We start from the raw sequence: 24,944 nt of genomic DNA on the forward strand, positions 1-24,944 counted from the left end.
TCCTGTATTGAAAGATCTACACTGGCTGCTGATAGGTTTCCGGGCAAAATACAATGTGCTATTTATGACCTATAAAGCCCTAAACAGTTTGGGCCCTGGGTATTCAAGAGAACGTCTTGTTCGTCATGAACCCTACTGCCCATTGAGATAATCATGAGAGGTCCGTCTGCAGTTGCCACCAGCTCGTTTGGTGGCTACTCGAATACAGGCCTTCTCTGCTTCTGCCCCAGAGCTTTGGAACACGCTCCCTGCTAAAATAATAGCCTCCCCATCTCTGACAACTTTTAAAAAGTCTTTAAAGACGCACTTATTCACCCAGGCTTTTAATTAAATATTGTTTTAACAGTTTTAGCATCATTTTAAAATGTTTTACAAATTTAAGTTGTTGTAATGTTTTAACTTTTACTATGTCATTTATTTTGTTTTAACTACTGATTTAAGTTTTTTGTTGTCATTTATTTTAACTAATGTTTTAGTGTTTTGTTTGTTGTAAACCGCCCAGAGACGTGAGTTTTGGGCAGTATAGAAGTGTGTTAAATAACAAATAAAGGGGCTGAGTAAGCCCTCTGTTGTAAAGGGATTGAGCCAAATTGTATTTTGGCACATCCCTAGTGTATTCCTCATGAGACACCGCCCACTCCCATGAGACCCCAGACAATTGCAAGTCGCCCCTGCCAAAGTCTTGCAACAATAGAGAAATTCTTTTACTTACTTTACATGAAATAGAGGGAGGTTGGCCTACAGGGACAAGATACCCCCAGGAAAGTCCTTAAGTACCCCCATGGAAACAAAAAACGCATTTTGGGAATCACTGAACTAGAGCATGGAGCTTGGATCCATATATCCTTGGCTTTTGAGTTCAGGTATGATATGAACTCACTGGTAGTCTTGAGAATATCACACTCAGCCCCAGCTTGCAGTGTCACCTAATCAGTGTCAATATGTGGCCTGATGTCTATCATTTTTATTATGGCTTGGCTGAATTTTCATGCGTGCATATGTTTGGCACAGATCGTGGGCTTTCAGGACCTTTGAAATATTCCCCCAAAGAATCCCTCATTGCCACAAAGTGTGCTAGGAACGGGATGTGCACGGAACAGGATTTGCGTTCCGAGCTCAGAACAGAATGCAAATCCCCAGAATGTTCCATCAGAAGAACCGTGTGAGCCAGTTCTAATGGAACAAGCTCGGAACATTTTGAGTGTTCCGAGCATTCCTAGCACCATTTTGGCAGGCTGTTTTCCCCTTGCTTCCTGTTTTTGGCACTGGCTTCCAACTGGCTTGTGATCTCCTTGCTTCTTGGTTGGCTTGCTATAGAAATCAAGTTGATTTCTAAGCAAGGAGATTGCAAGCCAGTTGAAAGCCAGTGCCAAAAACAGGAAGCAAGGGGGAAACAGCTCGCCAAAATGGTGCTTGGAATGTTCTGACTTGGACCGGGATCGTTCCAAGCTCAGAATAAGCCCTTCATTTGAAAGGTGTTCTGTTTTGAGCTTGGAATACTAGAAACTACCTGTTTTGAGTTGGAATGTTCTGAGCTTGGAACTTTCTGCACATCCCTAAAGTGTACCTTTTTAGCACCAGTACACTTGCTCACCTGTAGTGCTGAGCTGCCTGAGGAACATGTTCTGTTTGCCAATTCATGTTTTCTCCTTTTTGTTTTCTAGAGGAAACTGATTATTGAAGATGAAACGGAATTCTGCGGAGAAAAGCTCCTATACAATATGCTCCAGTGCAAGGTGAATTTCATCTGTGGGAGTGAGGGAGGTTTGGCCTTTCAGTGAGAGAGAAAGGAAGCATGACCAAAAAATAGAGAGGCTGTGCGAGTTGGCTCTTTTGATGCCTTTTCAGGTAAAGTGAATTGACATTTCATCAATGTGATAAATTCATTTCTGACCAGCATTTAATTCTCAGACCAGTGGCTTCCATCCTTCTGGGATAAGCCTTTGTTTCTTGCTTGCTATGGGACAGCCACAAATCTGTTCCAGAAGAAAGAACTTAGTTCTTCCCTGCTCTGGTCTCTTTCATGTTGTCACCCTAGAGATGAGAACAAATGTACACTGCTGCTACTTAAGCGCTGGCTTATTGTGACCTCCAGTTACAGAACAATCACTCCATCACTGTTCCCTGTAACAAGATTCCTGTAACTTGATGACTCACTATGGCCAAGATCAGATATATGGAGCTGGAAATAATTGTCCTCTCTGTCTCCTCATTGTTAGATTAGTCTTGTTCCTTCTTTTTACAGAATGTGTTTGATGAGCTAGATGGAGAGGAAATGCGTCGAGCTCGTACAAGGTCCAACCCCTATGAGATGATCCGTGGAGTCTTCTTTCTAAACAGGTCAATGGAGGTTCTCTGATTTGCAGACTTTGGGTCAAGAAAGGGAAGGCTCTTAACGGCTGTCCATCTTCCATTTACAGAGCTGCGATGAAGATGGCAAACATAGACTATGTTTTCGACTCCATGTTTACAAACCCAAAGGATTCTCGTGGGGTGAGGGTTCTCTATATCTGTAAATCTCAGGTGCCTTGCAGAAGTGGGTGGGGAAATCTTCAGTTGCATAAAAATACTAGGTGATTTTTAAAGTGGCCCAGCACTATATGGGAGGATGATGCAACAATTGTCTTGGTTGGGGGATGCTTTTGTTGAGGTGCTTGAATCTTCTTTCCTTCTCTCTCTCTCTTTTAACCAGAAACCCTTAATTAGAGAACGTGATGCAGAGCTCTTGTACTTTGCTGATGTATGTGCTGGCCCTGGTGGCTTCTCAGAGTATGTCCTCTGGAGAAAGAAATGGCATGCCAAGGGTTTTGGAATGACATTAAAAGGACCAAATGATTTCAAATTGGAGGATTTCTATGCTGCCTCCAGTGAGCTCTTTGAGCCATACTATGGTATGTACACCAAGCACAGATCTGGAATAGCAATGTTCCTCCTTTATTTAATCTTCAGTGTCAGGTGAAAGACTTAAGACTTTTGTATGATTAGCAGGTTGGGTAGATCAAAATCGAGTTTGTAAGGTTTAAGATATATGTTTTGAATTACTATTATAGCAAGGGTTAATTCTATAGTTGGTGATTCATGAGGAGGTGTGAGCGGGAAGTCAATATTTGTTTAATGTGATGTGAATGTTAAGATATTGTTAAAATCAATAAAAATTTAAACATGGAAAAAAAAAGACTTTTGTATGATCACACTTTAAATCTGAAACGCTTTTTGGGAATGACCCTGGTAGAGTCCCAGAGAATGCAGGTGTTAACGAGAGTTGACTTTCATGTTGATATTCGAGAAAAACAGGCAGGATCCAGAATATTGCCACTTCATCTCATTTTTTACTCTGAATGGAAACAATGAGGAAACTGCCAAGAACGTAAATAAATAGAGCAGACATTTCTTTCCTTTCTTTTCCTTTTTATTCTCAGGAAAGGTATTGTCCGTAGGGGTGTACATAGAACTGTGTTTTTGCGGTTTGGTTCAAATTTTAACCAAATTCGTACCGAACAGCCAGTTCGTGTATAAGTTCAGTTCAACAGACTAGTGATTTGGTCTATTTGACAGAACCAGTTTGGGCTATGCTTGTAAAGGGGAATCTGGTGAGGATTCCCTTTTACAAGCAGAGGGGAATCCTGCCTTTAAAAGACTTCTAAGGGTGACTAGGGATGCGGCGGCAAGAGGGCATCTTACTGCTGGCAGCTCCTCTAAACCCCAGCAATCCACCCAGCTGTGTAGCCCATGTGGTTGTGTGATTCTGGCCTCCATGCATGCGTGGAGGCCAGAACTGAGTTTCTTCCGCATGGACCACACTGCTGGGGGGAGCACCGGGGTTTAGAGGAGCCACCAGTGTTAAGATATCCTCCCATCTCCTTTAGAAGCCTTATAAAGGCAGGATTCCCCTTTGTAAAGGGGAATCACTGGATTCCCTTTTACAAGCATCGCCTGCTGAACTGGTCCGTAATGGATCAGGCCTTCTTCGATTCAACCTTGGACTGGCCACAGTTTTTTGGAGGGGGGGGCGGTTTGGTTCAAGTTCAAACTGGTTGAACTGGGCTGGTTCGAATCCAACCTGGTTTAGTTCAAACTGGTTCTGCACACCCCTAATTGTACGTGCCTTTTAAAAATAAGTGGTTGGAAAGCTTTAGAAATGAACTTCATCATCACATTGTAGACTTGATCAGTATCTACGTTGCTTTTTCCCTTAGGTGAGGGAGGAATTGAAGGAGATGGAGACATCACCCGTCCTGAGAACATCACTGCTTTCCAGAATTTTGTGTTGGACAACACAGATCGCAAGGGGGTACACTTCTTGATGGCTGATGGAGTATGTTTCTTTTTCTTTTCTTTTGCTCACAGAGTTGCTAAAACCAGCATCTGACTTGCGTGTTCATTGTGGTGTGACATTTCACTAAATATACATTTAATGATGCACAGAGCTTCTTGGAGAAACAGTATCATAACAAATCAGAACATTGGTTTATCCTTGGAAATAGATACTGGATCTCCCACTTCCCACACTCTTGATGCCTTCGCAAGATGCCTGCTCCCCCCGCACCCCGCCAAAATTCTATACTACTGATTTTAAGGATTAAACTTTGTTTAGCAGTGCTTAGTCAAGTTTTTGTTTTGCTCATTGTGAATGTAAGCTCTGTACCTAAACTATCTACCTACCATACAATAATGACAAAACAGCATGAGAATGGCAGCTTGTCCAGGACACCTAGAGGATATTTACAGAATGCTCACAAAGCAAAATTCTGTGAATCTCTACACAATATTTGTTGTTCAGGGCCAATAAAATAAATTCATTAATCCAGTATCAAAACAGACAGTTAGTTGTCACTTATATAGAACTTTACTGGGCAGATTCACAGCCAGACTCATTGCTTGTTGCATGTTTCTTTCAGGGTTTCTCTGTAGAGGGGCAGGAAAACCTTCAAGAGATTCTAAGCAAACAGTTGACACTCTGCCAGTTCCTCACAGGACTCTCGGTTATACGGACAGGTACTACCCCATCCTCTTTTGTCAGTCTTCATATTTCCCTTTTGACTTAATTATTTCTTTTTACACGTTGTAACAAAACAAGCAAATAACTAAAAAATCCGAAAAACTAACAAATCGCCAGGGCCGGATTGCATCCATCCAAGAGTCCTCAAAGAACTCAAATGTGAAATTGCTGACCTCCTTGCTAAAATATATAACTTACCCCTGCAGTTGGGCTCTGTACCGGAGGACTGGAAAGTAGCCAATGTAACACCGATTTTCAAAAAGGGATCCAGGGGCAATCTGGGAAATTACAGGCCAGTTAGCTTAATGTCCGTTCCAGACAAATTGATGGAAAGCATCCTCAAGGATAAAATTGTAAAGCACATAGAAGAACAGGCCCTGGTGGGAGAGAGCCAGCATGGCTTCCGCAAAGGAAAATCTTGCCGCACCAACCTTTTGGAGTTCTTTGAAAGTGTCAACAAATGTGTGGATCAAGGTGATCCAGTTGACAATAGTATACCTGGAGTTCCTCATCAAAGACTCCTGAGGGAACTTAGCAGTCATGGGATAAGAGGACAAGTACATGTGTGGATTGCTAACTGGTTGAAAGACAGGAAACAGAGGGTAGGTAACAATGGAGAGTTTTCACAATGAAGGGAAGTAAGAAGTGGGGTTCCCCAGGGATCTGTATTGGGACCAGTGCTTTTTAATTTATTCATAAATGATCTAGAAGCAGGGGTAAGCAGCGAGGTGGCCAGATTTATAGATGATACCAAACTCTTTTGGGTAGTAAAATCCAAAACTGATTGTGAGGAGCTCCAAAAGGATCTCTCCAAACTGGGGGAGTGGGTGACAAAGTGGCAAATGCGGTTCAATGTTGGCAAGTGTAAAGTGATACACATTGGGATGAAAAACCCCAACATCAAGTATACGCTGATGGGATCTGAACTGTCGGTGACTGACCAGGAGAGGGATCTTGGGGTCGTGGGGGACAGCTCGTTGAAAGTGTCAACTCAATGTGTGGCAGCTGTGAAAAAGGCCAATTCCATGCTAGGGATCATTAGGAAGGGGATTGAAAATAAAACGGCTAATACTATAATGCCCTTCTACAAAACTATGGTGCGGTCACACTTGGAATACTGTATACAATTCTGGTCACCACATCTAGAAAAGGTCATTGTAGAACTGGAAAAGGTGCAGAAGAGGGCAAGCAAGATGATCAGGGGCCTAGAGTACCTTCTTTATGAGGCAAGACTACAACACCTGGGGTTTTTAGTTTAGAAAAAAAGACGACTGTGGGGAGACATGATAGAGGTCTATACAATCATGCATGGTGTGGAGAAAGTGGATAGAGAGAAATTCTTCTCCCTCTCCCATAACACTAGAACCAGGGGTCATCCCATGAAATTGATTGCCAGGAAATCTAGGACCAACAAACAGAAGTACTTTTTTACATATTGCATAATCAACTTGTGGAATTTTCTGCCACGAGATGTTGTGACAGCCAACAACCTGGAAGGCTTTAAGAAGGGTTTGGAAAACTTCATGGAGGAGAGGTCTATCAACTACTACTAGGTAGAGGGCTATAGGCCATCTCCAGCCTCCAAGGCAGGATGCTTCTGAGTACCAGTTGCAAGGGAGTAACAGCAGGAGGGAGGGCATGTCCTCAACTCCTGCCTGTGGCTTCCAGCAGCATCTGGTGGGCCACTGTGTGAAACAGGATGCTGGACTAGATGGGCCTTGGGCCTGATCCATCAGAGCTGTTCTTATGTTCTTAATACAAAGAGGCAAAACAGAAGATGCTAATTGCAGCAAAACTAACATTCAGCAAATCTGGATGATAAAACCAGCCATTCTCAAAGACCTTCAGAAGGGATTGTGTTTTTGCTTGGGGCAAGTAATAAAGGAGGTGGGTATCTGTTCCCTTTTTTAGCCATTACATTAAAATTTTGTGTTTTCCCTCTGCTCTAGGAGGGCACTTTGTCTGCAAAACCTTTGACCTGTTCACACCATTCAGCGTTGGCCTAGTATACTTGTTATACTGTTGTTTTGAACGTGTGTCAATCTTCAAACCTTTGACAAGCCGCCCTGCTAATTCTGAGAGGTGAGACTGAGAAGATTGAGGGGTGAAACAGCTATCTCTCTGAATGCTGATAAAATAATTTATGTAACTGCGGGTCTGGTACAAGCTCTGTGACCTGTCTTGGCTGGGAGCCTCTCTTGGAGAAAGGGGGAAAGAAAAGGACCTGTGCTGAGTGTTTTGGCAGGAAGGGAAGAGTGTTTGGCAGTACTCAGGGGCTGTAGGTCACCTAACTACACACTCAATTTATGCTCAGATTGTTGTCATTTGTAAGGTGTGTAATACATTATGGGTTTTTTTGTAAGGGGCTAGCAAAAGAGTTTGAACGCAATACAAAATCTAAACACTTGCTGGCACATTGAATTGTAAAAGCTCAGCAATTGCTGGAGCACCAAATGAGAGGCAGTGTTTCGTTTTTGTTTTTTAATGACACGTTTAATCCACCAGACCCCAAGAAATGCTATCAGTTCCAGCAGCTAGTTCTTCCTATTGCTATTTGAAAATGCCTTTGAAGTATAGTGACATGAATGTCAGGGAGAGAATGTCCAGGAAGCAATTATACTTCCACTTTTTCAGTTCACATTTTGCCTCTGGGGCCCAGACCAAAGTAGTTTTTAAGATGCTGAACTCTTTCAGGGCAACACACAGACTTTCACTGACCTGTCTTTAAGATGGGAATGATTCTAAGAATGAAAAGGGTTACTATGTTTTTTATTTTATTTTAATGATTTATACTCTGATTTTCTTTACCCATGGAAAACTCAAAGCAGCTTACAATTAAAGTAACCAAAAACATCAAAAGCACCCAGAAATTCATTATATAAATACAAAACACGACGTTACTCTTCATACAATGCCGCAATTTATAGTTAAGCATAATGCATCTGAAGGTAATTATAGTACATGGCCATTATTGTCTTGTCATGCAGGTATGTGATATGCAGAGGATTAAAGTCTGGCATTGATGAGGTGAGAGACTATCTTTTCATGGTGAACATCAAACTCAACCAGCTGCACAACTCAGACCAGGATGTTAACCTTGTTGTGCCACTGGAAGTGATCAAGGGTGACCATGACTTCAGTGATTACATGATCCGGTCAAATGAAAGGTGAGTTCAAGAGCAGTGAGAGAAGCCAGCATTTGGGAAGGGGGAAAGCACAGGTTTATACCAAGTTACGATTCTGGTACCATTTCTGCTGGTGCCTTTTGACAAGCTTCTTGCTTATGGGAGTCTTCCTCTGAGAAGCCTTATGATGTGTAAGAGAAAACTGACTAGTAAGTTTTATGGGATATCTAACCAAGAACTGTGTTGACAAACAAAATCAGTCAGCCAGTTTAGATGCCGTGTAGAACCACAGTCAAAGTTTGGGCCCGCATGATGTCCCCAAGCTTTAGGAGCACATGCTTTCCCTTTCCCTGCCTGTGTGGGTCTCCATAGCATTTTCCTTCTAGTTAAAGTTAGAAGTTGTTGTATCCAAGCCAACCAATCTTGGTTTATTCTAACACACGTCTATTAAATAAACTCAGATCTAGATTTTAGAGAAGTTGGTTAGAATAAACCGAGATTGGTCAATTCAGATATGTCAGCCTTTGTTTCAAATCGAAATAGAAAAAAGCCGGTGGGGGTGAGTGCGGGTGCATGCATCCAAGGGTTGGGGACATCACATGGAACTAAGACAGTGCACTTCAGTAAAAGTTGGAATTCCGTTTTGGAATGCCCAGCTCCCATTACAAGAGGCAGCTGCTCACGGGGCAACTGCCCTAGATAGGAGGGTGGTGATGATGGGCTCTTTAAAAAGCCACCCAGCACTGGCATGGGGGGAAGCAGGCTGGCTGTAGCACTCCTTGGGAGCCTTTGGGGGTGAGGGTGGACAGGGAGTGACTAAAAGGAAGGTTATCACTCATGTGGGATGGCTGGGAAGCACAGGGATGCCTGGGGGATGTAGTTGTCACTCGATACCACCCAGATTCTGTCAGGAGCACTGCAGATGCCCAGCTTTCCCTGCACCAGTGCTGGGTGGCTTTTAAAGAGCCCTTCTACGTGGGGCAGTTGCCCCATGAGTAGCTGCCTCCTTGTGGTGGGGGCTGGGAATTCCAAAATGGAATTCCAACTCTTACCAAAGTGAACAGCCTTACATGGAACCAAACTTTAACTGTCGTTCTGCGTGACGTCTGAACATGTGTTCGACAGTAGGTGGATAATTAGCCTTGATGTTGCCTGTTTCCCTTCCCTTACCTCCTACTTTCTTCTATTTCTAACTTTCCTGCAAGGAGATTGCTTTCTTCTATTATACAGTTCTGTTATAATTAAGTGGTAGTACAATCAGGCCATCATAGGAAACCTTGTTAATTTGGTTTTCAGTTTATATAATCTTGGGCAGTGATATGCGGTGGAAACGTTTCCACTGCTGCTTTTTTGGGTGACATGTTTCAATTTCTAAAAAATGCAGTAAATTATGTAGTAACATAATGAATGGATACATAGTCACCTAAAGAAAGTTAATTACAACTTTGAAACCAGTCAAATTGGATGGTTTCAAAGTTGTAATTAACTTTCTTTAGGTGACTGTCCCTTGGAAGCATGCTTGCATATTGAATAAATATAAATGCATTGCTCTTTGGGTGTGCTAAAATTAGTGGGCTAACAGTCTTTAGCCTTTTAAGGTTTTTCCCTTAAAATTTAAACAATGTAAGTGAAGTGTGTAGTTTTGAACTGTTGGATGTTAAATATTTGCAAGGATTTCAGTAAAAATATTTTCAAACAAAGCTTTAAATGTTTGAATATAACATATAAACCACATTTAGTGTCTTTATTGCATTTATTTTGTAACTTTTGGTTTAAATATTTCTGTTTGTTGAATTTTTTTTGAAATAATTATAGCATGTAAAGTTAACATGGCTTTTTAAAATAAAAAGTCTTGATTACTAAATATAAGATAAACATGCTAAACCAGATCTCAATTTAGGGAAGGAAATTTTCAAATGGACAGGTTTCCAGTTCAAGATCTCAAATTGGATAGCCATTAACTTCTTGTTGCCCCCTGCCTTTTTTTTTTTTAAAATACAAAAAAGGCAGCAGTAATATTTTTTTGGTTTCTGAATAACTGATAGCTGCCACAGTTTAACTCAAATAGGTGCTTGTGTTTTGAACCTGTTGGTCTGAACCAGCAGTAGTTCTCTCACAGTACCATGGCAGTGGAGTAGGTTATAATGGACCAGATTGCTTGAAATTAGTCAGTCCACTTTCTGGTAGACTATATTTTAATGCTTACCCTGGTTTACAAGAAAATCAAACTGTAAGCAAATTGGGGTGGTACATAAGCTGCTCTAAAACTAGGGGCTTTTTTTTTTGTCTTCCAGACATTGTGCTGTTCAGATCAAAGCACTAGCCAAAATCCATGACTTCGTTCAAGACACGTAAGTGCGCTGGTGTCTGGGAGGCAGCATGCTGGCTTGGGCAAGGACTGAGCTGTTGAGCATTCTGCCACAAGTGAATTGGTGGGGTGCTATTGAGATGCTTTGAAACCAGTTTCTTTGTGATGATAACCTCATTTGGTGGGGGAAGGAGAATGTTCATCAAATTAAGCATGGGAAGGATTTGATGACAATGGTCCCGATCCAGAGAGAGTCGGTAGGGCTTAAGCATAATTGGAAAGAGTGGGCCAAGGTAGTTGTGACTAAATTGTTCCATTTGATTTTACTTTTCTCTGAACTGGGGCCAGTCTATAATCTAGTAGTCTGATTGTTTGAAATTTCCATCTTGTCAGTTTTCATGGATAGTGTTTCCAAAAACATTGGAGCAATGTCTGTCTATGGAGAAATAATCTTGTGTGTGATGAGCTTATGGTGCAGAAATCACAATGTTAATTTTATTTATTTATCAAATTTGTATGCTGCCTCAAACTTCCATCTCTGGGCAGCTTACAACCACATAAAAGCAAGCCAAAACACAAAAATAAAACCTCTTAAAACAATTTTAAATCACAATTAAATTAAAAAGCTTGAGTGAAAAGGTAAAACTTTAATGACTTTTTAAAGTTTGGCAGAGATGGGGAGGCTCTCATCTCAGCAGGGAGTGTATTCCAGAGTGTCAGGGGGCAGCGACAGAGAAGGCCTGTCTCTGCAAATTGACTGTAAGAATCTGTCCAGGGTGGGGTGGGGTGAGCTGGTGGATTAGGATTTTCTTCTTGCTGGGAAACTTAACCTTAAACCCCTTTTTTTAGGACCCTGAGTGAACCACGACAGGCTGATATCCGAAAGGAATGTCTCCGACTCTGGGGCGTGAGTAACACTGCGGAAGAGAGGATTGCAGTGGTGTACCTCTTGTGGTTCCCATCCTTTTTATGCATGTAGGGGGCTGACAAAGAGAGATTTAGTCCCCAGCAAATGGTGTCTAGCTGCAGGTCCTAGTTCAAACCCCAACGTCTCAGTTGCTAGATCTCAGGCAGCTGCTGCTAGTCAGAGTAGACAATACTGGACAAAGATGGGACAGTGACTTGACTTTGTACAAGACAGCTTCATTCAAACAGTATCCACAGGTTAAACTGTAATGTGTGAGCAAAATCTAGGTAACTATTGTTGTCTTTTAAAAAAATATCCACCCCACATTGATTTTTGGGACAGTAGCTCTTTGATTCAGGATCACTCATGACAGGGCTGAGGAGTATCCATCAGCATGTATAGAAGAGTAGTAGTGAGTGAAAGGAGAATAACATAACCGAAGTAACATTAGAGCAGTATCACTTAAAAGTCAGCACTTCTGCAAGTGCTACATAATCTTTTGTATCCACTAATTATTTGTATGCACTTATAATGCATGCTTATAGATGTTCTAAATGAAGTTAGTAATTGTGAGCAGAGAATTATGGTGCAATAATTTTTAGATTAACCCATAGTTGAAGTGTGATATGTGCATAGTTATAGTCTCCAAGCCATGTGTAATCACTTGCAGTACTCCAGAGAACACTAAAACATCCTAAAGATTTAGAGTCCTTTAGAGATTCCATTGTAGAATGAAGCAAATCTTTTTCTATACATAACAGAACATTCATTGAAACTACACCTGTAGATGGTGCCACATGATAAAATATACTTCACCATTCAAAGCTAAGAAATAGGAAAATTGCTCAGTGACAATGTCTTCCCTGCTTGTGGGGATTTTTATGGCAATATATTTTATAGGCTAATTATGTATTGCGTGAAAACGTATTTTATTTCTGTGAAAAGAAACTGTTGTTCCTATTATTTGCATGTAAGTGTACTGCCAAGGTCTGCTGGGCATTTTGCAGGTGTGTACAAAAGCCACACAGGTAGCTTATAATGACACTTGAAAAAACCTTCAACTCTCTATGAGTTGCTTGTGGGATTCTGCCATTTATGAAAAAGAAAGAGTAGGAGGATCAAAATAACTGGGAAAGCTTGTGGTACAAGAAAAATTTGATCAGACAATAGTCTCAGAGGAAAATCACTCTCTGCAGCTTTTTTCTTTTTAAAGAAACTTAATCTCTTAACTTCCCTCACATGTACCTTTTTGTCTAGGCATGCTGTACTCGCAGCAAAAGATGGGAAGTGATAGAATGAATGTAATGTGAAAACCAGATACCTCTGGACTAATCAATCTTTTGATTGCTTTAGATTCCAGACCAGGCCCGAATTGCTCCATCCTCTTCTGATCCCAGGTCCAAGTTCTTTGAACTAATTCAGGTGAGACTTTCAGCCACAGTTTGTTCTGTATGCTTAGATGACCCTTTTCTGTGGGACTGTAGAGAGCAAAGGTGGAAGAAATCCTGTAAGGCATCATCTGAACCACTGTGGAGTTAACAGCAATAAGTTGTCCTCTAAAGTTATTATTGTAGAGTTTGTACTCTGGTATTGTAGTGAGGTACAAACTGTTTGAGAAGTGAGATGGCCCTTCTCACATCTACAAAAAGTGTGTATCTTCATGTATCACCTTTCTTTTGAAGAATGATTTTCAAAGTTTCTGTGTGCTAGACTAGGCTCTTGTGCAGCTGTAGGGATGATTGGCCACTAAATAATGGAAATGGCATTTCCTGAAGGAAGGAGTGTCCAAATGGTTTCTTTGATACCAGTCATTGCAGTAGACCAGTACAGAATAGCAATTTTCTCACCTGCCTTTTTGCTTCAGGGTGCTGACCCAGAGATCTTCAGCTACAAGCCAACCCCTCTCAACTCAAAAACCTTGGAGAAGATCCGGCCAGTATTGGATTACAGGTGCATGGTATCGGGAAGTGAGCAAAAGTTCCTTTTAGGGCTTGGGGTAAGTGATGATAACTGAATACATCAGCTCCACTAGGAGAAAGTGATAATGTTTTAAATAAACATGGAGCTTGATTAATAACTTATTTAGTCCTTATTGCTGCCTTGGAACAGGCACATTTCAGTTTCTGGATAATCTTACCATAGTGGCTGTTTAGTCTGTGGGCTCCCTTTGTCAACTTCTCTCTGTTATGTTCCGTACTAAATAAAAGCCGTGTTTCATAAATTGCCTAACTGCATGTACCTGCCTGTTTTATCCTCTTCTAGTATTTCATTTTCCTTCAGTGAACTTCAAAGTCTGTCACTCGTGAGGATGGGACAGAAGCTTGCTAAACAAGCTGAATTGTGTTCTGTGTTTTTGTTCTCTTGCAGCTGACATTCTTTTTAAATGCTTTGTTATAAAGTACATGGAACTGTCTCTTTCTGTCCCAATACTGACTGCATTCAAGAGTGCATGACTTCCTCAGTGAACACTTTTGTTGCTTAACATTATTGTTTATGTAGTGCCCTCTGAGTACCTGGTGCTTCTCTGCTGCTGCAGTCCAAGGGTGTCTCACGTGTAGGTTATGCTCCTCCATGTGACTCTAGAAGGCAGGACTATGCAAATCACATTAGGCTTTTTAAGGCTGGGAGGAGCAGTCCCCGTCCCCCCACACACAGTTCTTTCCATCCTGCTTGGCTCTAAGGCAGCTTCTCCTTGGCTCTTATCAGTTTTCTTGAGCTTTTCTCAGGCTCTTTCCTCTCCTCTTTCTGTACATCTGTCTGTCTGTCTAGCTCCAGTTTGCTTTTTTCACGTTCATTTCCACACTCTGTGCTTCTCCTGTTTTTCTCTGCTCTTTCACTGCATGGAAAGAGCAACCAGGGTACTCCACGTGAAGGTACCAAAAGGCAAACGGCAACAGGGCCTCTCAAAGGCCATTAGAGCAGCCGGGAACCCACCCTGAGGTCCTGTTGACCGGCTTGCTCAGTGGCACAGTGCAGCTCTGTGAAACGCTCAGCCCCTGCTGAACAGCTAAGAGGTCGTGTTCTGGAGAGAGAAAGAGTAAGAGCCACCATTTTGGAGGGTAGGGAAGCGGCCCAGGCACTGACCTCATTGCTGCTTCCCGCCAGCCCTGTGGGCAGCCCGCCATCTGCGGTTGGAACCCTGCTACCCCTACATGCTCCAAGAAGCCTTGCAGGGTGTGTGGAAGGACGCTGAGGCCCAGAAGCCCCGACTGTGGTCTCCACCAGCGGCCAAAAAGCACAGAGGAAAATGGGGGTGCAGAAGGCAGTGGAGGTGCCTGAAGGTGCGGGAGCAGGCCCATTGGTGTCCAAGTCTGCAGCGACACACATGGTTGTTACCAGAAGTGCAGCGACTTCACATCCAGTGAGCCCGGCCCAAGTTGGGTCTTCTGGTCTGTTTTCCTCCCCTTCCCCGGGAGCCTCAGGGGCATCCACACTCGCTCAACCTACCCCAGTGGTGAAGCACTCTCCCAGATGCCAGGGGACATGCTACCTACCTGGGGCACTTGGTTCGGGGATTTATTGGTGAAATCATTTGAGAAATATGACCAGGAAGAGGAAGTGGACCAAACGGGTTTCCTCCTCATCCTCTACCGCTTCTTCGGTATCGGAAGAGCCAGCCCCTAAAAAAGCGAAGAGGAAGTGAAAACATGTTTAAAAAAGCCAAAAAGGGGAAATCTGAGTCAAAACACAGAGATAAGATTGTGCACTCATCTGAGCTCTATGTCCCAGATTCCCCCAATCCCAATGGCCCGCTACCTAGGGAGATGGGTGACCTACCTACTGAAACCCCTCAAAGACCTCCAGGAAGACCCCTGGGTGAACTGATACCAGTTGTTCCACTTGATGAGGAACCTACCTCACCAGAAAACCCAGGTCTCCCTACAGACCCCTTGGGGGGAGAGGATCCTGATCAACCAAGAGAGGAGGGGGAATGGTCAGAGGGTGACGAACCTCAGAGCTCAGAGGCACTACAGAGGCTTTTTCAGCCCATAGACCTGGCCCCACTCATGTCAAAGACTGTGCACACCCTGGGGCTAAATTCTCCTGCATCTCAGGAATCCCAGCCTCTGAGTAAAGATATGCTGGTGTTCCCAGGTTCCAAGTCACATAATTCACCCCTGCCAATTCCTAAACAATTTGTGGAAGCAGTTGAAAGTGAACGGTCAATTTTCACCTCCCCCAAAAGGGCGAATACTACAGCAAACAAGCTGTATGCATTCCAATGGGGTGTGTTTGTGGGATTTTCAATCCCTCCCCCTCACGGACGCCCCTATGGACGCCCTCATTGTAGCTTTGATTTCTGGTTCGGTTCTAACACGGGTCGGGGAATCAGCTCAGAAAGACCCTGTAGACAAACACATGGAGGTGGCCATGAAACGTGTGCATGACTCCACAGCATTGTCAATGAGAGCTGCTGCAGCTGCCTCCATGGTGGCTAGAGCGTCATTAATCTGGCTATATGACTTGGTTCAGGAACCTCCCTCTGACCCAATCAGGCTGAGGATAACACTTTTAACACTGTATAGCAGATGCTACTTTTGACTCCCTCCGATTTGCATATTAGGCAGCCACTGCCTCTGTGGTGGGCCATCACAATTTATGGTTAAAAAATACTGGCAGGTGGACACGGCCTCCAAAACGAACCTTACTGCTGTTCCCTTCGATGGAGAAAAATTGTTTGGGGATGAGGCCCTAAAAGAGATCCTTGTGGAGTCAAAGGATAAGAAGAAAGCCATGCCATCCTCATTACAGAAGCAGGACTGCCCCCAAGGCTGGTGGTCCTTTCAGTTCTTGCATCCCTTTAGATCACCCTTTAGGGGCAGGGACAGGGGATTCCATTCACACCGTCCCTACTGGGGCAGATCTAGATCCACCAGACAGGGCTTTGGTAGTAGGGCAGCCTTCTAAGCAACAGGCATGACTCAGGGGAGGGGGTGCACTTAGGTGGTCACCTCTCCTTACACTGGTGCGTCTGGGAGGTTACCACCTCAGGGTTCTTACAACCGTAAAAGAGAGCTACTCCGTAGAGTTGACCAAGCCACTCCCTCACTGCTTCCTTCCCACTCCAACCTCCTGCCTTCAGTAGAAACATCAAGGCCTGCAGGGGGCGATTTAGCACCTGTTAGCAATTGGAGCCATAGAGCCTCTCCCACTAGATCAGCAGGGCACGGGCATGGAATCCCTAATATTGATTGCAGAAGCACTACAACGCCTAGATCTCCTTTCTTCCATAGGCCTCAAGGAGGAATACCTACATGTGCCTATACACCAAAACAGCCGCCACTTTCTGCGTTTCCTCTACCCAGTAGTCCTCCCATTCGGGCTGTCATTTGGAGTTAGTTCCATGGGCACGCTTCCACCTGAGGCCCCTGCAATGGTTCCTGCTGCCTTTCCACCCACCCAGAGATAGCAGTGAAGTCCAGCAGATGGGTGACCCTGACTTGACCAGTTCTACAATCCCTGCGTTGATGGATCACCGTCCCTCATCTCTCAGTAGGAAAAGAATTCCTCAAACCACCCCCCACCCCCCGCAAGGGTCACTGTGACCACGGATGCCAGCAAGAGAGGTTGGGGGCGCTCATTGTCTCCAGAAGTCAGTCCAAGGCACAGTGGAGGAGTGTCAACACAGCATCAGCTGGGTGGAGCTCAGGGTGATCTGCATGGCTCTTCAGGAGTTCCAGTCCATCATTCTACATCACCACATCCTCTTACGCACAGACAACACCACGGCCAAGGCACATGTAAATCGTCAAGGTGGAACCCAGTTAAGGTCAGCCTGGGAACCAGCAGGCGGAAGCGGTCCTTCTGTTTCTGTGGGCAGAACAACATGTAGCGTCTGGCAGCCATCACGTGCAGGGAGACCTCAACATGGTGACAGACTGGTTCAGTTGGTCGGATCTCCTTCCAGGAGAGTGGCAATTGAACCCCTTAATGTTCCGACTGATAGTCGCTCACTTTGGCCAGTCAATAGTGGATCTCTTTGTGACACCAGTCAGTGTTCAAGTTCTCCACTTCTTCACCAGGTTCCCCTGCCAACAGGCAAAAGCAGCCTTGGCCAACAGGCCTCCTGTGTGCCCTTCCACCTACGCCACTCCTGTCCTAGGTGCTCCAACAAATCAAGATCCTCAAAGCACAGGTCATCCTCATAGCCCCGTTCTAGCCAAGAAGACCGTGGTTCGCAGAACTTGCCAATCTAACCACAGAAGCGCACTTGCTACTACCAATCTCACTGGACCTGCTTCACCAGGGCCCAGTGTGTCACCCAGATACTGCCTTGGGCTGGTTAAGACTTGCTGCATGGGAACTGAGCAGCGCATCTTGGAACAGCACGGCTGCACGGCCAAGGTGCTTAACGCAATGCTTGCTTCCAGGCGCCCCTCCACTAACAGAATTTATCAATATACATGGAGGGCCTTCCTGCCATGGTCTGCATGACATGGAGTACCTCAGCCTTAAAAAGCTAAATTTAATTTGCATAGTCCTGCCTTCTAGAGTCACATGGAGGAACATAACCCCCGCATGAGACATCCTTGGATGCAGCAGCAAGAAGCCGCCTTCATGGTGAGCAGCCAATGCTCTCTTTACCTTATGTTCTTCCTGCTTTGTTTACATGCAGAAGTCTCAGATATACACTTGGGCTGGTCGCCCATCAGATCGTTGGACAAAACTCGACTTGAAAACGGAATTGCCACGGGACACCCTTCTGTCTGTAGAGATTGTTCATGAGCTGAAAGGAGAGGTCAGAGGCTACTTTTCCTCCAGAAAGTGGTGGTTGTGGTATGTGTGTGTGAGGGAGGGGGCACACTAGTTTCTTCTATCTGCAGTTTCGTTTATATTATATGGAGGAAAGGCCTGGCAGGCAGGGGCTACAAATAAGGTGGCATTTAATCTCCCTTCATGGTTTAGAGCGGCTTCAAGTTGTAGATAAGGATCAAATGTCATTTGCTTCGCATTAATGTGTTCCTCCTCTATTGTTGTCTGCCTGATAAACAGACAGCCTTTTTAAAATTCACCAGTGACTTTTCTTATTCAAATATTATCATGTATTGAGAATGACTTGCTTTATACACATGCACATTTGTTAACAGCTATTACTGCCTTCTCCAGAAATGGCTCCATTTTGCTTAGTTTGGTTGCTGAGTTACCTAAATTTGCTAAAGTGAACCCTTAACAAAACACCACTGCTGTGTATCTATAAAGCTCTCTTTGCTACTCTTCAAGTTCAGATGAATCTAAAATAATGTGATTTAAGCTCGGCTCAAGGTCTGAGTTGCATTTAATTTTCTCTCTTAATGAGTTACAGAAGGGGAGACTTGCTCAGCCACATGGTGGCTTAGATGCAAATTCATCTTCGCTGTATAACCTGTAGGTAATATTCAATATGTCCAATCCTCATATAGTTTCTAAAACTGTCCAGTTGTTGGAAACAAGTTGTAGAACAGGAAGGGTCATTGTAAGGCCTGTCTGAAATGATGTTTTGAGAGGTGCTTGGCTGTCACCAGCTTTCTTTAGTGCTTGTTTGTGCGGCATTTTCAGACTTGGAGGAACATTACAGAAGTTTATTTTTTAAAGTGGAGAGACCGTCTGTAGAGATTAATCATGTTCCCAAAACACCAGAATCCAGGATTGTGCAGCAGAATTTATTGGCAATATTTTATTCATTCATTCATTCATTCGATTTTTATACCGCCCTTCCAAAATGGCTCAGGGCGGTTTACAATTAAAAACAGAAACCGTTAAAACCAATAACAATTAAAACAGAGATATAAATATTAATATGGTTGGGACAAAGAGAGATGCATTTCTTAATGCAATGCTTAATTTAAGGAATTTAGTTCACGGGAATATTGTGGTGGCCATTAACAGAGGCAGCTCTTTAAAAGGATTAGACAAGTTGATGGAAGGTCAGACTTTCAGTTGCAACTAAGAACAGCGTTTTCCGTGTTCTGAGACAATCGATTTCTGATGACCAAGTACTGAGGACTTGAGTGGTTTCTCCATCTCACCTGCTTGTGAGCCTCACTGAGGACATCTTGCTGGTGGCCACTCAGAGCACTGGACTAGTAGTGCCTCTCATCTGATGATTATTTATTTATTTATTTATTTTATTTTACATTTTACATCCTGCTCTTCCTCCAAGGAGCCCAGAGCGGTGTACTACATACTTAGGTTTCTCCTCACAACAACCTTGTGAAGTAGGTTAGGCTGAGAGAGAAGTGTCTGGCCCAGAGTCACCCAGCTAGTATCATGGCTGAATGGGGAATTGAACTCGGGTCTCCCTGGTCCTAGTCCAGCACTCTAACCACTACACCACGCTGGCTCTCTGATCCAGCCAGGCCATTCTTGTGATCATCTGGAGAGTTCATTTAAGACAAAGGTCCCCAATAGTTCCCCCTTGCTGATGGGATTTTGTCTTGTTCATGAGCCACTATTCTCTTCTACCTTGTGATCCAGGAGGGAAGTCCCATAACTCCGTGTCCTACATTACTAGCTAGTTATGCCCCTACAAAGATACCATGTGTTGGATTTTTACCTAGGTTTTGGGAATAGCTTAAAACATCTGAGAAGTGAATACTAAAGGTGAGGACAGCATATGTGTGTGCATGTATAATGTCAGTCATGGAAGAGAGGGCATGCGAGGGGAGTGGGAAGAACCTGAAAAAGAGAGGCACTTTTTGATTAAAAATGCTGCAGTTCCCCTTTCTCAAACAGTGATATGTTTGATATCTGCATATAGAATATGCAGATATATGTATCTTTTGCACCACTCTCAACAAACCACAGCAGTTTGTGAGATGCCTCTTTTCCTCTTCCTAGGGGAAGGCCCAGCGAAAAATTAGTGCTATCCACATCCTGGATGCCCTGGTACTGAATGGCACTGATGTCCGAGAGCAACATTTCAATCAGCGGTAAGCCGAGCTTGCAGAAATTCTTATGTCCATATTGATAAGAGGAGACGGGTTCTTTTTAGTTTAGTGTGTCTATACTATTTGACACAGTACCCCAAATAAGACAGTGGAGTACTATGAAAAGACAATCAAACTTTGGAAAGTGGTGCACCTTGCTTGGTTTGCCCTCAGTCAAAGGGCAAGTTTACAGCAGAGAAGGCAAATCCATTAGCATGGAGGAATTGGATCATAAAATTGGAGCATAGATCAGAACTAGAAGAGATCCATTTGCTGAGATAGGGTTAATTAGTCCCAGATACTTTCTTACCCACAAATTCCTTATGTAAATGGGATGAATTATTACTTCTATCCGTCTGTAGATGTGTTATCTGCCTAGTAGGATCTATAGAAAGCTCATTCCTATTTTGTAAAACCTTTAATCCCAGGTTTCAGGACTTGACTATGAGAAGTCAAGTCAAACTGAGAAGTGCCTGATAAGAGTTCTGAAGAGGTACCTCATTTGTACAGCCCCCTTTTATGATAGTCATCTTAGCTATGGCTTGTTGGCTGGTAAAAACTTGTACCTAAATGGCAGAATTCTTTTTCTTCTTGATTCCAGAATTCAGCTAGCAGAGAAATTTGTAAAAGCTGTCTCTAAACCTAGCCGGCCAGATATGAACCCCATCAGGTAAGGGCAACCTCCTGGATTCTTGCTGTCTTCTGGGCGTGTAGTGGTTAAAGGCTTTGTTAGTGGGCACAGAGCCATGATGAGCATGAATTTGTATGTTAGAAAATCAGCAAGGGTGGCTTTGGGGGCTGCCTTTCTGAGAAATACTTCTTCAGATAAGTTCTATATGTGAAGATGCCACATTTTGACATAAAAATAAACTGCTTTGGCTCCCATACAGAATAATCGGTGACCATGTGTGTGCTGCCCACACAGTTCTGTTTCTGTGTCAATGCGTAGCAAATTATATGGAGGCAGGAATTGGATAGATGAACCGGACAGGGAAAAGCAGTTGAGTACCAAGGGTCACCTGGGAAGCATACACAGTATGAGAGGGTGGTTGAGTTTCTTTAGTGTTCACATCTTTCCTTTTGGGGGATAATGAATTTAACTTGAATGAACTTGGTGGTCTTAGCACACTTTCAAAACCTAATCCTTTCTTCCCTCCGCTTCTCCTTTTCTGTGCCACATGTTTGTGGTTTCACATGGTGATTCAAAAACAATTTATGGCAGGATCATAGCTCTATTCTTACCCAACTATCAAACAAGCCAGCTGGAGTGGCCAAGAGTACTGATAGTATTGCTAACCCAAACTCTTAAAATATTCTCTGTCATCATTGCACCCAATCTGTGCTGCCTATCAGAACCTTTCTAAGAGTCTAGAAATATTCTGGTCTAGAGAAGGATAGGTTAGCTCAGTTGGGATTCTGCTTTGAGCAATTTGCTTTTGGGATAAAAAGCTTTGAGGAAAATCCATCTGCTTCAGATGGATGCCCTTGTTTGTTCAGAACGGGTCCTCATGGACACTGAAGTTCCATCTTGCTCCATTTTGCTCATGGATGCTATTCAGCAGCTGGAGGATGAAGACAAGATTCATGGAGATATGAGACACACCATTCGTGCTCTTGATGCTTACATCAGAATAACCCTGCTTGATCAGCCTCAAGACCCATCTAGTCCAATACCTCTTTCCTATCTATAGTGCCCGCCACCCCAGATGCTCCTGGGAAGCCTACAGGAATTAGGCATGAAAGCATGCTATCTTTCTTGATGCTGCTCTCAATCCTTGTTCATCCTGGCTTGTTGAATCAGCCAGGACAGGACTAAGGGAATGGGTTGTAGCAGTAATATATGCCTTGTTAAGGAAAGGTGAGGTTCCAGTGGCCCCGAAAGAGGCCATTATAAAACCCCTGCTTGAAAATGCCTTCACTTGCCTCTTCTGATTTGAACATCTTCTGTCTTCAAATTTTCTACTTTTGGACAGTGTCATTGATTGCATGGTGGAAACCAGCTCCTTCATCGTCTCTGTGCAGATTCTTTCTACTCTTGACTTGCAACTTGGTTTTGTTAAAGAAATTGCCTTGATAACTATGATGGATAATCTGTGATGGGTTGGGGAGTGAAACCCTGTTGATTCTCCTGGCTTTCTCAGTGGTTTTTCATAACATCAGCCATGGTATTCTTTTGAGCTGACTACTTGGGATGGGATTAGGGGCCACGGTTTTGCAGTAAATCCAGTTTCCCCCCTCACAAGTTAGGTCTCAATGGTGGTTCTGGGAAACTGCTGCTGTACCATCTGGCCATGGCTTCTTGGGTGCCTCAAGATTCCATCCTGTCCCCCATTCTTTTTAACATCTACACTGAAACCACTGGGAGAGGTGGTCTGCAGACTTGGGCTTGGGTGTCATAAGTAATACAGATGACACTCGACTTTATCTCTCCTTTTCTTTCTTCCAATCCTGAGAAGGCAGTGGATGTTCTGAGGTCTAGGAGTGGTTCTGGATTAGTTGAGAGCCAGCAAACTGAAGTTTAATCCAAATAAGATGGAGGTACTGTTCATGCAGGGAAATGATGATTGTGGGGAGGCTTGCTATCTTACCCTGCTAACTAAACAAAGACACCTTTTAAAGTGGTGGCTCTCTTATAATCAGGGAGAGAGCAACTGTTGCTATTCAGCCCAGCACAGCATCTCTCCACTGACTGTTTCTGGTGTCTCCTTTTTGCTTCTTTTTAGATTGTGAGTCCCTGTGGAACAGAGATCCTTTCTCTCATTCCTTTTTCTATGTAAACTACTTTGAAAACTTTTTTGTTGTTGAAAAGCAATTTATAAATATTTTTGATATGTTGCACTCATCCTGACAAGGTCACAGCGTGGGCATACTCCTAAACTTGGCAGTTCTCCTAGATGTCTGGGTGAAAACTGTGGCCAGGAACACCTTTTTACCAGCATAAGATAAACCAGCTGCAGCCAGTATAATCAACAGCATGGTTTTATACCTTCAGTATCCTTCCTGAACCTTTAGTTGGGAATAGTGTGTAGAAATTCATGCTACAGGTGGTGGTTTTGGACAGCATATAATTCAACCACTGTTTCCTCTAAGGTGCACACGTGTGCATGTGTATCAATCCCCAGGCCCCCCACGCAGCAGTTTCTGGTGGGCACATCGTCTGTGCTGTGCCTGCCACCGCTGCCTGGCACCCCATTTCCCCTTCTTCCCCGCCTGGGAAGCATTGCCCCGTTACCTCCTCTCCCCGGCCGTGCCACCACCCCCTCTTTCCCTGGCCATGCCGCCACCTCCTGCAGTTCTGGCTGCAGATCTCGCAAGACTTCCCTCGAGATCTGCAGACGGAGGAGAATGGAGGGAGAGGAGGACAGGACAGGAGGCAGCTATGGCGGCTCCCCCCAGCAGCCTGGTGGGGAGGGGGAGAAGGATGGGAGGAGGAGGTGGCAGCAAGTTTTTTTTTTTAAGGTTAATAAATTTTGCATGCTGCACAAAGCGCAGTGCATTACTTATAAATTAATGTGTTTTGTGTGTGTTTGCGTGTGTGTGAGAAAGTTCTGGGTGCACACTGCCTTGTTACTACATAACTCTTTCTGCTCACTTATTCTAAAAATTAGAGAGAACACTGAATTCAACCCACTGATTTCTTTCTCCACAGAGTGAAAGAGGTGTACAGGCTGGAGGACATGGAAAAGATTTTTCTAAGGTAAAAAAATGTCTAGATATATACACTTCTTCTGCAGACTGAAAAGAGAATGATTCTGTTGCCTTTTGCAAAGCAAGGCTCCCCTCTGTTCAGAGAGTATTCTTTTAAATTGCTGTGTGGAGTTGTCAGCCTGCACAAAAGGAGCATACGCATATTGGCTAGTGGAAGGAAATGTGCTGGCTTCCTGTAGCCAGCCTCCAGCCCTATTTTTGCCAGAGTTCCATTCCCTTTCCCTCATTTGTGATGTGGAAGTGTGTTTCATGGGGTTGTTGCCTGCTGAGGGAAATATTGGCTGCTTTTAAAGATCAGCACAGCCATGTTTTGCATAATGGGATCCATAGATTGTGCTAAAATGGTCAGCCATCAAAAATCCCCTCTCCCCGTTTTTTAGCCTTGAATCTCTCTGTGGTGTTGGCGTGCATAGGAGTTCTAGTTGCTTTCCCTTAGCACTCTGCTAAACTCTCCACTGTGTCTTTTTGGGCTGTTCTCCCTGTTGCATTAAAATTCTTATCCTATTTTAGTGTTTTGTGATGTGGAAAGTCTGTTAATAATCTTAGTCTACTCATCCTCACAACATGCATGCAATTTACTGCTGTTTTTGATGGGGAACTGAAGCTTAATGAGCGATTTGCCCAAACATGAGTTCATGCCCAAGCAGGGATTTGAACTAGGCACCCAAGTCCTGTGCTGCAGCTATACCAAGCCATTCTTGAAATGTGTGGTTTGTGCATTTTGACTTGCTTTGTGTGTGAACACTCCCTCTCCCTGTGTTTTGGGTGCTCAGATTAGAGATGAAGATCATCAAGAGCTCAGGCGGAATACCACGACTGTCCTACACTGGCCGTGATGACAGACACTTTGTCCCCATGGGATTGTTCATTGTTCGGACTGTCAGTGGTAGGTCCTCCTCTGTTCAGGTGGATGTTCTTTTGCTGTGATAGTCAAACTTAGCATCTGGAGTATATGTTCTCTGTTAAGATCCAGCCCTCCTGCAGATGTTGG

At 43.7% G+C, this 24,944-nt stretch overlaps 1 protein-coding gene across 3 annotated transcripts in view; it reads left to right on the forward strand.

The window, feature by feature from the left end:
• CMTR1 (cap methyltransferase 1) overlaps positions 1-24,944 on the forward strand; it is a 67,397-nt gene that overhangs the window by 23,540 nt on the left and 18,913 nt on the right. For 2 of the 3 annotated variants that reach the window (XM_053304744.1, XM_053304738.1), the window contains exons 6-22: positions 1,665-1,736; positions 2,246-2,340; positions 2,421-2,493; positions 2,693-2,891; positions 4,197-4,315; positions 4,899-4,995; positions 6,949-7,081; positions 7,987-8,166; positions 10,419-10,475; positions 11,282-11,339; positions 12,693-12,761; positions 13,204-13,335; positions 17,956-18,078; positions 20,157-20,248; positions 20,847-20,915; positions 23,895-23,942; positions 24,727-24,839. In XM_053304744.1, coding sequence (XP_053160719.1) covers positions 1,665-1,736; positions 2,246-2,340; positions 2,421-2,493; positions 2,693-2,891; positions 4,197-4,315; positions 4,899-4,995; positions 6,949-7,081; positions 7,987-8,166; positions 10,419-10,475; positions 11,282-11,339; positions 12,693-12,761; positions 13,204-13,335; positions 17,956-18,078; positions 20,157-20,248; positions 20,847-20,915; positions 23,895-23,942; positions 24,727-24,839 — 1,729 coding nt within the window. The remainder of the gene's footprint in view (positions 1-1,664; positions 1,737-2,245; positions 2,341-2,420; positions 2,494-2,692; positions 2,892-4,196; positions 4,316-4,898; positions 4,996-6,948; positions 7,082-7,986; positions 8,167-10,418; positions 10,476-11,281; positions 11,340-12,692; positions 12,762-13,203; positions 13,336-17,955; positions 18,079-20,156; positions 20,249-20,846; positions 20,916-23,894; positions 23,943-24,726; positions 24,840-24,944) is intronic. The other variant, XM_053304753.1, reaches the window with a different exon arrangement.

This window comes from Hemicordylus capensis, chromosome 1 (assembly GCF_027244095.1).
Source record: "Hemicordylus capensis ecotype Gifberg chromosome 1, rHemCap1.1.pri, whole genome shotgun sequence".
Lineage (NCBI taxonomy): Eukaryota > Metazoa > Chordata > Lepidosauria > Squamata > Cordylidae > Hemicordylus > Hemicordylus capensis.